The sequence below is a fragment of the Colias eurytheme genome, chromosome 29 (genome assembly GCF_061535395.1).
Source record: "Colias eurytheme isolate Ceu_HAF_F1 chromosome 29, ilColEury1 Martin Lab GWU primary, whole genome shotgun sequence".
In the NCBI taxonomy this organism is placed as follows: domain Eukaryota; kingdom Metazoa; phylum Arthropoda; class Insecta; order Lepidoptera; family Pieridae; genus Colias; species Colias eurytheme.
The window spans coordinates 5887438-5901770 of NC_143008.1; the positions used below are offsets into that span (position 1 = coordinate 5887438).

Genomic DNA, 14333 nt, shown 5'->3' on the forward strand with positions numbered 1-14333 from the left:
TCTATTGTCTATTCGCTATTTTTAGAACGTGAACCGATATTCAAGTATCGAATAACACAGTTTTTTTTTAATTATACATTTTTTATTAATTCCACGAATCATTTTAAGGATAATATCCGTAGTTTAAGGATAATAATCGAGGTTCGAGAAAGTTATGTTTCTTTTATTGTTTAAAAATAAATAACATAGATTGTGAGATTCAATTGTTTAAAAAGTAGTCGTTAAAAATTTGGATAAAATTTAACAAAGAATTCCTGCGTAAAGTTAATAATACACAATGTTAGATATTTATTTATTAATTGATAGATCTTTAATTTTGACTGGAACAGCAATTTTCATGAAAATATTAAAAAATTAAATACCTGTACAGTTTATTAATCCACTCTAGTTGAAAGCCAAAATTTTCATAAAAACAACTTTGAATAGGAAGCTATTATATGTGTTGTATGAATAATATTTATAAAAACCTTTCCAATATACATATTTATAGAAGTCAAAAGAAAGAAGAAGAAGCATTTTTTTATATTCTTCGTGAATGTAATTAATGATTGTAAAAAATATTAACTTGATATTTTATTCGTTTTTTTAACTTACCAACCTTATAATTATGAATATTTGTATCGATTATTTTTAAAATGAAATCGATTTTATACAGATTCCAAACGAGTTTCGAATTTTATTTTGACATTTGACATCTGTGTCGTGAGTTTGACATTCATGATAACCTAAAAAAAGTGGAGTTCTATTACGTGATTATTATTGAAAATAAATACGTATCTTATTTGAAACCAATAACAATTCATTACTCCCAAGTGCTTGAATAAAATAACAAATGACCACAATGAATATCGCATGTAGATTATCTGCGCTGCCGTATCAAAATATTCGGAAAACTTTTTTTAGAAAACTAAGAATATCAGCATTTAACTATGATTCTGCGGGCAGCACACAGCCGAAAGTGCAAGAAGAGAAGTTCGACTTTGAAGACATCAAAACGATAGAGCGCACGGAGCGCAGAAACGTAAAAATAGAACCTTTTATGAAAAATGTATTTGTGTCACAATACAACCGCGAAATGCTCGCATACCCTGAAATTCTAAACAAAGAAGAGAACACAGAACTCGAAAGAAGATTGTCGATGTTAGAAAAAGCGTTTTCCAATCCAGAAAGTACAGTAGATGACAAAAAAAATGCAATGAAAGACGCCAACATGTACGCGGCTACCGTCGGTTTAACTAACGGAGGTTTGGCGGCGAATTATACAGAACTATTGCGTTATTTAGAGCTTATAGGAAACGATCTTCAATTGGGACAGCAAATAAGTGACCATTGGGTGGGGTTAAACATACTTAAACTGGGTTTAAGCTCAGACGATTATATAAACATTATTGACGACCTGAAAACGGGAGATGATACAATTACTTTGTGTATTAAGGAGAGGATATCGGAAAGACTGGCTCAAGCGGACTTTAGATCAACAGCTGAATTGGATGATAATGGTAAATCAAGACTACTTCATCTTACTGATTTATTATAGACATTAATATAGTTTTACCGCTGCTTCATTATAGAAAATAATCTATACTAATATTATTGGCGAAGCGCAGCGCAGCGCATTTATCATTGTCAAACTATTATCAACATTGTTCTCATTAAAATAACATTCTAAATCAAATAACAACAATTTATTTCGGGGAGCATCGAAGCGTCACACGCGAAAAGTAGTGCGCTGCGCTTTTTTGAATGTTATTTACTTACTTATTATTTATTTATTATCAGAAACAATAAGGTTTACAAACATAAGTATACAGTTGTGACTTAAAAAACCACTGAGGTTTATAATGATGTTCGTTTACATAATGACAATTTCGGTTTAACTGTTTAACAATTTTTTAAGTGAAGACTAAATAATGTTTACATAATATAATGAGAACAATGTTGATTATATTTTGATAATAAAAAATGCGCTTCGCCATAATATCTATGCTAGCTCTGATAGCCAGGACCGACTTTGTTTTATACTATTTAGTGATATTAATCTCAATTTTCAGGTGTCTGGCGTTTAAACGGAGAGAAGATATGCACCAACACATCAGGGTACCTACTTACCCTGTGTATCGTTGAGAATAATAGGATAATGGCGTTCCTCATCCACCCCGAGGCAGAGGGTGTCATATTTAAGGATAACTTTGTGACGTTTAATAATGTGCATGGTAAGATGTTAACGCGCTCTAGTGAAGTATTCTGTATAGTATCTTACTGATATTGTAAACACAAAAGTTTTTAAGGATGGAGGGAGGTGTGTATGTCGCAGGCAAATTGTAATATTTCGCTGTTTAGAAACCGTCGGCATTTTGTAAATTTTTAGTTTAGATAAGGGGGTGGGTTAGGTTAGGTTCTTGTATTTAAAACTACACAGAAATAGGTAGTTTTAAAAACAAGAACCTACCCTAACCCACCCCCTTATCCAAACCAATAATTTCTGATTACGAATTTTCGGCATATTACAATTTGCAGACCATTTGTAAAGTGACAGACGCCTTTTGTAAACGGCGAAATATTACAATTTGCCTGCGACATGTATAAGGGACACACCATCTGTTGAGATAATTAATAACTATCTCAACCGATACAATATTGTAATGATAGAACAACCTTTTTGTTAAATTTGAAATTCTTTATAAATTTATATTAATAAAACATTTTCAACAGCAAAGGACTGTTTGTAATTAACAGATTTTGATATTACTTGGCAGTGATATAGCTACAGAATAACACATAATAAATACGCTTCACCTGCTTTGTTTAAAACTTAATCTAGTGATTTAATAGATTTAAAAAAACGAAATATCTATCTATCAGCCCCACAGCTACTGCGGTCAAGCTATAATATTTTTTTTATTACAGCAACACCGCTCCAACAAGCGACAGATAATCTATTGAGCAATGTGCTCGGCGCGAACCGTTTGCACACGGCAACACTGTGCAGGATCAGTTTGTTGCAGGCGATGAAATCGTGTTTGGACTATGTGAAACCTAGGTTTTTTAACGGTTAGTATTTTTCTTTTTTATGAATAGAATGTTAATTTTTACGTTAGGTTACTTGAAAAATATAATGTATTAACGTGAAAAGGTTTTCAAACATTATTTTTTGTAAAATTATATTATCTGTATACAAATTTATTTGTATACTAGCTGCGCTCCGCGGTTTCACCCGTGTGGCTCCGCTCCTGTTGGTCTTAGCGTGATGATATATAGCCTAAAGCCTACCTCGATAAATGGGCTATCTAACAGCGAAATAGTTTTTCAAACTGTGGTTTCTGAGATTAGCACTTTCAAGCTAAAAAAACAATCAAACAAACTCTTCAGTAAAAATTATCGTACTATGTACGTATAAAAAAAAGTTATGCATAAGAAAGTTTTGTTACATACACCATTTATTACTCAAGAATGACTGTACTGATTTTGTCATTTTTGTTTGTTAGATTTGTCTCTGCTTGGATTAATATTATAACTAATACTAGCCGCTCCGCGCGGTTTCACCCCCGTGGCTCCTCTCCCGTTGGTCGTAGCGTGATAGTATATAGCCTATAGCCTTCCTCGATAAATGAGCTTTCTAACACCGAAAGAATTTTTCAAATCGGACCAGTAGTTCCCGAGATTAGCGCGTTCAAACAAACAAACAAACAAACAAACTCTTCAGCTTTATAATATTAGTATAGATAAGTACCAAAAAAAAGTATTTTCATCCAAGTATAAACAGTTTGACAAAGTTAGGAAAAGTTAACTTTTCCGTATTTTATGATTTTAACCAATTTACCATATAAATATTCCAGGCAAACCGCTCTCCGAGTTATCCACAATACGCTCGGTGTTAGGGGATGCGCTCATACACACATACGCGTCAGAGAGCATGGAGTACTTCACCGCCGGCCTGCTCGACGGGTACCTGGAGCCTGATGCTGAACTGGAGATGGCTATGTGCAGGTGATTGTGAAAAAAAATTTTTTTTTTGACAGGATTTTTTTAAAAAATTTTTTTTGACAGGATTTTTTTGCTAAATGTGGTTGTTTTTTGAAGTGAAAACTTCTTTAGCGGCGTTGAGCACTTTTTCTGTAATGGGTATAAAATCTTAAACTCGCGTCAGGACACGTGACCTGATCGAAAAAGCGTAAGACGGATGGATATCAAACATGCTCAACGTTAATAATCAAGTTTTCACTTCTGCCGGCACTCCCGGAGTGCAACCTGTCTTTTTTTTTAATATTACAAACGCTCGTATTGAAAAGCTTATTCCGGTATTTATTTACATATTTATTAGACACACATTACAGTCAGTAACAAATAAATTAAGTAGGTATGAAGAGATTAATTCCCTTTTTCTGTTTTATAACTTAACTAGCTTACCGCCCGCGGCTTCGCCCGCTTTGTCTAAAACCTAATAAATTATATACTAAAACCTTCCTCTTGAATCACTCTATCTATTAAAAAAAACTGCATCAAAATCCGGTGCGTAGTTTTAAAGATTTAAGCATACATAGGGACATAGGGACAGAGAAAGCGACATTTGCTTTATACTATGTAGTGATTTTATTTACAGAAACTTCATAGCTCACCACGCACAGGGCATACTGCTAAATCTACTCGCGATACCGGGTGTTGAAAAACAGAAGGAATGTCTACAACTATTGGAGAACATGAGATCCCTCTCGTACAGAGGGGAGACTGTGGACGATGTTAATCTTTTTATTGGTGAGATTTTTATCTATATGTTACCGGAAATGTATGTAATCCGTCATTGTATACACAATAGGAAATTTATTTCCTAGGAAATGTATGTATGTAATTCCTAAAATCGCACGGAAATGTGTGAAATATATTATTTTATACTTACACATTACACATTTCCTAGGATATCTATACATTTCCTAAATAGCAATCGGAAATGTAAAACATTTAAGATATTGGAAGGTACGCGGGAGAGCGGGACGAGGGGACTGCTTACTTACTAAATGAAAATTTGATTTTATAAGAATAAAGATTTTTCTGATACGTTAAAAGTTAACAGATAGTTGATTTTAGAAATGTTAATCAGTAAGAATTAATATGAACATATTATTATTATTTTACGGTATGAATATGTCTCAATAAGAGCTATAATAAAAAAAAATTAACAACGTGTTTTATTACAGAAAGCATTTATTTTACACATTTTCTAATACGATATTGGAATTATAAACAATTCCGAGGAATATTATGCATTTCCTAGGATATCTATGCATTAAATAGTTTTTTAAATAATATTTTATACATTTCCTAAATGGTATCGGAATTGTACACATTTCCTAGGATTTGTATACAATGCCTTGATTTCATACATTTCCGGTAACATATACATAATATATTAAAATCGTAGGAAAGTCATCACGCCTCAACGAATGAACCGAGTTGGAAAAATTTTGGTACAGAGATAGCTTGACATAGGATAGGTTTTATCCGGTAAATGCCGACGACAATTGTTATATTTTTTTATTATTACCATATTGTTTTATTAAACACTAGATTTCCGCCCGCGGCTCCGCCTGCGTTTTCAAAGGAAAACCCGCATAGTTCCCGTTCCCGTGGGATTTCCGGGATAAAACCTATCCCATGTGTGATACTTACCACTACTAATCCAAGTTACCCTCTATATGTGTGCTAAATTTCATTGTAATCGGTTCAGTAGTTTTTACGTGAAAGAGTAACAAACATCCATACATCCATACATCCATCATCATAAGACTAGCTGTGCTCCGCGGTTTCACCCGCATGGCTGCGCTCCAGTTGGTCATAGCGTGATGATATATAGCCTATAGCCTTCCTCGATAAATGGGCTATCTAGCACCGAAAGAATTTTTCAAATCGGACCTGAGTAGTAGTAGTAGTTCCTGAGATTAGCTCGTTCAAACATACAAACATATTCTTCAGCTTCATAATTATATTGGTATGGATTTATAATTTTATATTTTTTAATTATTTTGTAATATTATTTTGCAGCTCTTCAAGGCATACACCACGCGGGAAATTATATGGCGACGGAGATCAAGAAGATACGGAATCCGTTCTTCAATCCGAGCTTTGTTTTTAAGAAAATACTCGCGAATAATTCTCAGGTTAGTTACAGAGAAATAAACTATTAATAATTTTGCGATTTATGAGGGTATAAGTAAAAAAAATTTTTGAATCTATCTATACCAATATCATAAAGAGGAAAGGGTTGTATGACTATGTATGTATGTATGGTTTTCACGCACAAACTACGGGACCGATTTTGATGAAATTTGGCACAGACAATCTTTAGACCCTGAGAAAGAACATAGGCTACCTTTTATTGCGAAATATGTACCATGGCGAAGCCGGACCGCTATAGGTCTACCAGAATCTGATGGCATATTTATATTTTAAAAATAAAAGATTTTCATGTGGCAACTTTATTTGACAACTATCAAATTGGTTGTCAAATTATTGTGTTGATCATGTGTTGATGATTATTTTTTAGGATTTTGTCTTCAAAATCTTCGAAATGTCGATAAAACCGCTGCGACCACAAGCAAGAGGTGTTGTTTACAATGTGTATAGAAAAACATTCGATGAAGAAGAGTCAAACACATCACAATTTTCAATTTTAAAGCGCGTGAAAGATTTTATTGCTAAGTTGGACTTACCCGTTTTGATACTTTAAATTAAAAATGTTATAAATAGGTAACTATAATTTTGTTTGTTGATTATAATATAATTTTATGAAAACTTATTACAGGAGTTTCCATTCTTGGCTATTTGTCAAGTCCAAGGTGTACAAGTCAATTTTATAATGTGTTAATACTTACGAAAATAAACATGATTTTATTTTATTATTGTTTAATTTTATAAAAAATTATAAACAATCGTTAATTAATATAGTAAATAAGTTTTGATCTGCATTATCATTACATCCATATTTTCACATGCCATAATGATATACATATATTCAAAATATATAGGTATGTGTAAATACATAATATTATGTATTACCTTTAGAAAAGTAATAATATGTATATTATACATGTAATAAGTACCTACATAATATTACGTGGATATCTCATTATTAAATACAGTATTATCCACTTGTTTAATGTGACTAATGATATTGAGGACAAAATAAAAATACGCAGTATCAAAATCGTTCAGTCCATTTTCCCTAGGGTTGCACACTCAAAATTTTGATTTCCCTAATTGCCATCAGATTCTGGTTTACCTATAGTATGTATATAAAAATGAAACCCGTTTCGCGTTGTCACGGCATCACGTGTGAACGCCTGAACCGATTTCGATAATTCATTTTTTATTATATTCCTTGAAGTACGAGCATGATTCTTATGTAGAGAAAACGTAAATACTAAATATGTACCACGGGCGAAGCTGAGGCGGACCGCTAGTTCAAAATAAAATTTAAAAAGAGACTGTCTGTCAAAATTATTTAAAACAAACATAATATTATAATACCAAGCATTTTTTTTTCTATTGAAGTGAAAATCAATCGCTCGAAGTTCGCTCGTCATGACAATACCGTCACGTCATGGAGTAAGGCGACGATTTTGGTATCTTTGACCATTGCCAAAGAAGTTTAACTTCTGTCACGTGTGTTCAGCACACACTCTTTTTAACCGACTTCAAAAAAAAAGGAGGAGGTTATCAATTCGGCCGGTATATTTTTTTATGTTTATGTAAGGTGCATTGGGGTAATTCCGGCCACGGGGTAAATACGTATCTATATGATGAAATGGTTGTTAATGATCTCAATAGATGGCGCGCGGTGTGTCCCTTCAGACACATAAAACTGAAAGAATAGAATAAATTCGATCACTCGGGCGGGTCACGAGTGGCTGAGTTGGTCAGGCATCCGCCCCGGAATGGCGCGAAGGATGCGGGTTCGAGTCCCGCCTCGTGATCGAATTTTTTCTATTCTTTATAAATTTATACGTATCTATATGTTAAATTAATACGTAACTATCGATAGATTAAGCAAATATGTATACTAATAATATTAAACCTTATATCTTCATGCCCTTCCTTCACGATACTTATGATAAAGCGATGCTCTAAAGTGGTATTCACAATTTTCTGAAATTATCCCTCATCCGAAATTCCCCCAAAGCACTATATTTATATTTTAAAACGTTTTTTCCAGGAATCCGACAATCCAAAGCTAGACCTACACTTGGCTGAACATCTACATCCGACCCTAAAGCCGGGGTCTGATAATTTGGAGTATTGCGTCAAAAGAATGAGATTTGTTTGTGAAACTATGTTAGCGAGACATGGGCTAGAAGTGGCTACTGCTTATACGTGAGTTATTCATTCATTCGTTCGTTCATTCATTCACAAAGATAATCTAGAATATTGTGTTAAAAGAAAAAGATTCGTTTCCGAGACAGAGTCTAGAAGTGGCTACTATAGTACTACTTATACGTGAGTCAGTCATTCATTCAATATTGAATTCGTTCGTTTATTATTTAGACCGTTAGTTCATTCCTTCTTCCATATATTCGATCTTTCGTTCTCTTCTCCTCCAACTCTATAATATTGTATCAAAAGAAAGAGGTTATTTTGCTTTTTTGTATGACGATACGTTCATTTGTTTACACAGTCATTCGTTCATTCAACCCGATTGAAGTGCAATCGTTATTTTTTTCAATACATGACATTTTTGACAATAATAACATGCGTGTCATTACTACTTGCGAGCCAACGTATTGGCCTTCAGATAAGAATAAAATCCCGGATCTACTCGACTTTTTCATTACAAAGGGTATGTCAACATATTACTTTAAAATAGAATCTTGCTACGATGGTTCTTCTGATCACACTCCAGTTCTACTAACAGCTAGCACCCTACTAATAGAAGAAGAAAACATAAAGACACTTCATAATAAATCAACAGATTGGGATTCCGTTAGAGAATATCTGAATAATAATATTGACCTAAAAGTTTCCCTGAAGACACCCGATGACATAGAAGAATCCACAAAATATGTAACATCGCTTATTCAAAAAGCCTGTATCCTAAACACTCTGGAAAGCAGGACTTTAAAAATACCTGATAATTATCCTCGCGATATAAAAAGGGCTATAGTAAATAAAAGAAGAGCAAGGCGCATCTGGCACGACAGCAGATTGAGTACAGATAAAACAAAATTCAACAGAGAGGCAAGAAAACTGAAAGATATGCTTCATAATTGGCGAAATAAAACTCTCGAAACACAACTCCAATCGCTGACTGCAAATGCCTCGACGAATTACTCGCTCTGGAAGTTTACAAAAAATTATGATCGTCCACAGAATGCTAAACCACCAATAAAAGGAACGCAAGGCTGGGCGAGGACACCAGAGGAAAAAGCAACCTGCTTTGCCGAACATCTAGAAAAAGTTTTCCGTCCCAACAAAGAGACATTCACTGGACACGACGATGAAATCATTAATGCCCTTAAAGAGGATATGCAAATGTCTCTCCCACCAAAACCAGTAACCACCGCCGAAGTATGGAGGAAGATAAAAGATCTTAAAGATAAAAAAGCGCCTGGTATAGATCTTATAACCAAGGAAATTTTAAAGCAGATGCCCCGTAAGGTTATAGTATTCCTGACCATCCTTTATAATGGAATTATAAGGGTTCAACATTTTCCTAATCTCTGGAAATTATCAAACATTCAGATGATACATAAGCCTGGCAAACCGGTTTATGAGGTATCATCATATAGACCCATTAGCCTATTACCGATACTGTCTAAAGTATTCGAAAAGATTTTGTTATCCAGAATGCTTACCTGCCTCGCAGTGAACAATGCTATTCCAGATCATCAATTTGGCTTCAGACAGGAACATTCCACTATTGAACAGGTTCATAGAGTAGTTGAAAGAGTCCGGAAGTCACTAGAAGAAAAGGAATACTGTTCATCGGTGTTTTTGGATATCCAGCAAGCTTTTGACAAAGTGTGGCACGAAGGTTTGCTATACAAATTAAGGCAAAATCTACCTCACAGCTTTTATCCACTTATAAAATCCTATCTTAGTGAACGTCGCTTTCAAATTCTGGAAAGTGGAAAGACATCAAACATCTACAACATCAGAGCAGGTGTGCCACAAGGTTCAGTGCTTGGACCAGTACTATACACACTTTTTACAGCTGACTTACCGCTTACTGAAAACGTTACTACAGCAACATTCGCTGATGACACAGCAATACTAGCAAGTAGTAAGGATCCGGCAATTGCATCAAAAACTTTACAAAAAGGTCTCAACGCGATCACGGACTGGATGGAGAGGTGGAAAATTAAAGCGAGCTCCTCAAAATCGGTACACGTCACCTTTACGCTTCGAAAAGAAGATTGCCCGCCTGTAAAGCTTAAAGATTCTACACTACCACACACTGACAGAGTCCGCTACCTCGGGCTACACTTGGATCGACGTTTGACCTGGAACCACCACATCAAAGCAAAAAGAGAAGAAATAAACATTCGCTACCGCAGCTTGTACTGGATACTGGGCCGGAAAAGTCGCCTGTCACTGGACAACAAACTACTGATATACAAAAGTGTAATTAAACCTATATGGACATACGGCATTCAACTATGGGGTAGTGCCAGTAATTCATCGATCTCGCTACTGCAACGACAGCAAAATACTATACTGCGAACTCTCAGCAATGCCCCCTGGTTTACTACTAATGCTGAAATTCAAAGCCACACTAACATATGCTCCATAAAAGATGAAATTAACACGCATACAAAATCTTATGTTGCTAGACTGGAGAAACATCCCAACAAACTAGCTAGCCAACTGATAAAAAGGTCCTACCACAAACGTCTTAAAAGAAAAGATGTAATCTAGCTTTTTTACTTGAAGAGCAGTTGTCCTCACTGGAGGGCTCGCTCTACATGCCAAACTTTGCCTGACAACACATCCGCTTATAGCGAAAACCGCTGATTGCAGATGAAAAAAAAAAAAAAAAAAAAAAAAAAAAAAAAAAAAAAAAAAATTTTTTCACTAATTATTTGGTTCGTTAATTCATTGATTCATTAAGAAAATTTGAAGATTATCCAAAATATAGAAAAGAAGATTTCTGAATCGGAAGGACCCGTTGTTGAAGTTGCTATTCAAAAATTTAGTTACGTCATAGAAAAAAACAAAGGATTTCATATCCTAAAAAAATTAACAGCTTGCTGTGTGGAATATTTAAAAAAAAAACATGTGATTATTTACTGCAATTCAAATGTTAGTGAATCGGAAGTTGATTATAATTGTTATTTTTTATTTTTTTTCAATAAACAAAAGCTTTAAATATTGTTACTTTTTATTGTACATATTTTTTCCATATTTTAGTTTTTTCAGTCCATTTTATCTAATATATATTATAAAGGCGAAAGTTTGTAAGGATGTATGGATGTATGGATGTTTGTTACTCTTTCACGTAAAAACTACTGAACCGATTACAATGAAATTTAGCACACATATAGAGGGTAACTTGGATTAACACATAGGATAGGTTTTATCCCGGAAATCCCACGGGAACAGGAACTATGCGGGTTTTCCTTTGAAAACTCGGGCGAAGCCGCGGGCGGAAATCTAGTTTTTTTCCATATTTTAGTTTTTTCAGTCCATTTTATATTATTAACATATGTCGAAAATTTTAATACATATTTATCCGGGCCCTAGTAATGACCCTTGTGAGAGAGATAAATAAATGTTTTTATTTATTTCATTCATTTTGAATAATATATTTATTATATTTTATAATTTCTCATTACAGAGAATTATCCAGATTGGCGCAAGCGGCAACAGAAATATTGGCAATGACAGCTGTGCTCGGCAGGGCTTCTAGGTGAGTTTTAGTTTGTTTGTCCGTTTGTATCTACAGAATGGATTGACTGATGTTGATGTAACTTTGACTTAACAGTAAATGCATTTTGTTTAGTTGATTATTATAAGTGTAATAAATGAGCAAGATATAGTTAAAGTTTTTTTATAATTAGTCTTAGTGTTTATTTCTACAAACTTCTCGGCATTAGGAACTGATTTTGGCAAATATTTACTAATACTAAGCTATACTTCATTTAATATTATAAAGCTGAAGAGTTAGTTTGTTTGAACGCGCTAATCTCAGGAACTACTGGTCCGATTTGAAAAATTATTTCGGTGTTTGATTATCGAGGAAGGCTAGGCTATATTATATCATCACGCTAAGACCAACAGGAGTAACAATGCGGGTAAAACTGCGTGGCACAGCTTTTTCATTCACACGCTTTTACTAGTTTTTGTTTTTGTATGTAACCGACTCCTTTGGACTCGATTTTGACCCACTTTAAACGGACAGATTTAATTCAAACTTGTACACTTATCAAGGATCGGTGACAATACAATAATCTCATGAGTTCTTATTCAAGTAGTTTTCAGTTTAGAAAAGTCTATTTTTGAAGTGAAACTTCTTTATCGGCGTCGGAAAAAAATTTAGTGTAACATTTTTTCGTTACGCGTGACATTTTTCCGTTACGCGCCAACTTTTTCTTATCCCTACCACGCGTGATTCGACGTATTTCTGTCAAGTTGCATATAGTAAATTATTTTTTGAAAAATAAGGTCATAAAGAAGTTTCACTTCTTACGTGTGTACACTAGTACACGCACACATTTTTTTTTAATATTGAATAAATGGACAATGTCCGAAAAACATTTTTCTATTTTTTAAATAAAATATTAAAGTATTTATTCCTTGTTTCAGGTCGTATTGCATAGGCGTAAGAAATGCAGAGACCGAAATGAAGCTAGCGGCCTGTTTCGTGGAAGCGAGCAAAGACAGGACGAAAAAGTTGTTAAATGATATCGTAGATGGGGAATATTTAAATTTAGACCATTTTAAAGTGCAATTCGGCAAGAAAATGGTAGAAACCACGGATATTGTGGTAGAAAAACCCACGGCTAGGGTGTTTTGGTAGATTTTGGTAGTAAAGAGAGGGGATATAAAAATGGGGGGTTCAAAATATTGTATTTCGAAAAAGATTTTCAGTTACAAATATAGTTTTTTATTTATTAGTCATAAAAGGTTCGAAGCATACTTATGTATAACATAATAAAAAATTGACCATCTTTTTTCAAATATGTATTACTAGCTTTCCACCCGCGACATCGCCCGCGCAGTCAAAGAAAAATCCGCATAGTTCCCGTTCCCGTGGGATTTCCGGGATAAAACATATCCTATGTCCTTTCTCGAGTATCAAAATATCTCTACACCAAATTTCATGCAAATTGGTTTAGTAGTTAAGGCGTGATTGAGTAACAGACAGACAGACAGACAGTTTGGATTATTTGTTTCAAAAATATTCGATAATATACCGATTATTAAGTTACATATACCATTCAAAAATATAATATTCAATTTGTTTGTAATATAAGTAATATTGTTTATTTTTACTTAAAAAAATATGGAAGACATGGTCTAAATAATTTTACCAAATAAAAATATTTTAAATTTCATTGGAAATCAAATCCAGAACCTTTAGATTATAAATATTTACTAAGCCAGGAGATATAAAGAAACAATCGAAAAACATTTCCCTTTTTGCGCAATTGGGTAAATAATAAATATATTTCCTCACTGAAATATTTAATTCGATAAAAATGTAGTAAAGTAGTTATATAAATTATTAATGTTAAGTTGTACATAATTTGTTTTAATAAATAATTTTAAACGTTTATTTTGTTTTATTTTTTACCTTACCTACGACATTGTTTAAAAATAAACTTTTGTTGTAAAACCGGGAATCATAAACATTAAACAGTAAACAGAATCCAAATATGTTGCTCAGTGTAAGGGTGCTTTTCCACCAATTATCTTATTATTTATTATTTATTATTTATTATTAGCCTTTGTTCGGACTTTACATATGTATGTAGCTATATATGCTCGGTTTGACCCATTTTTGCGTGTCCGTTTGCCAGTTGGCAAAGGCCTCCTCCAATCTCTTCCATTCGGGTCTCACTAAGGCCACTCTACCCCAGGTTGTACCCGCTACCTGTCTAATGTCGTCATCCCATCTTTTTTGGGGTCTCCCTCTCTTTCTCTTTCCTTCTCTTGGGTACCACTGTGTAGTAATTTTGCTCCATTTTTCTTTACCCCTGATCATGTGCCCCGCCCATTTCCACTTTTGCCTTCTTATCTTCAGAGTTATGTCCTGGACCTTAGTCTTGTATCTGATGCTGCTTTGCTTTATTTTTTATCTTAATATATATAAATCTCGTGTTAAATGTTTGTCCTCAATGGAC

The 14333-nt window shown here is 34.0% G+C and overlaps 1 protein-coding gene across 1 annotated transcript; it reads left to right on the forward strand.

Annotated features, from left to right (window-relative positions):
* Positions 1-702: 702 nt before the first annotated feature.
* Egm (acyl-CoA dehydrogenase family member enigma) lies at positions 703-13695 on the forward strand. The gene is made up of 9 exons (XM_090118195.1): positions 703-1499; positions 2052-2213; positions 2908-3051; positions 3837-3987; positions 4601-4752; positions 6037-6152; positions 8207-8364; positions 11825-11896; positions 12793-13695. The coding sequence occupies exons 1-9, from the start codon at positions 833-835 to the stop codon at positions 13004-13006; spliced, it is 1836 nt and encodes a 611-aa protein (XP_089974321.1). The 5' UTR covers positions 703-832; the 3' UTR covers positions 13007-13695.
* The last annotated feature ends 638 nt before the right edge of the window (positions 13696-14333 follow it).

Excerpts from the sequence above, each read along its gene's own strand:
- Egm (XM_090118195.1), top strand. The coding sequence starts at position 833 with ATGACCACAATGAATATCGCATGTAGATTATCTGCGCTGCCGTATCAA. Across the intron at positions 3,988-4,600 it reads CTGGAGATGGCTATGTGCAG|AAACTTCATAGCTCACCACG; the intron begins GTGATTGTGAAA and ends TTTTATTTACAG. Across the intron at positions 4,753-6,036 it reads CGATGTTAATCTTTTTATTG|CTCTTCAAGGCATACACCAC; the intron begins GTGAGATTTTTA and ends ATTATTTTGCAG.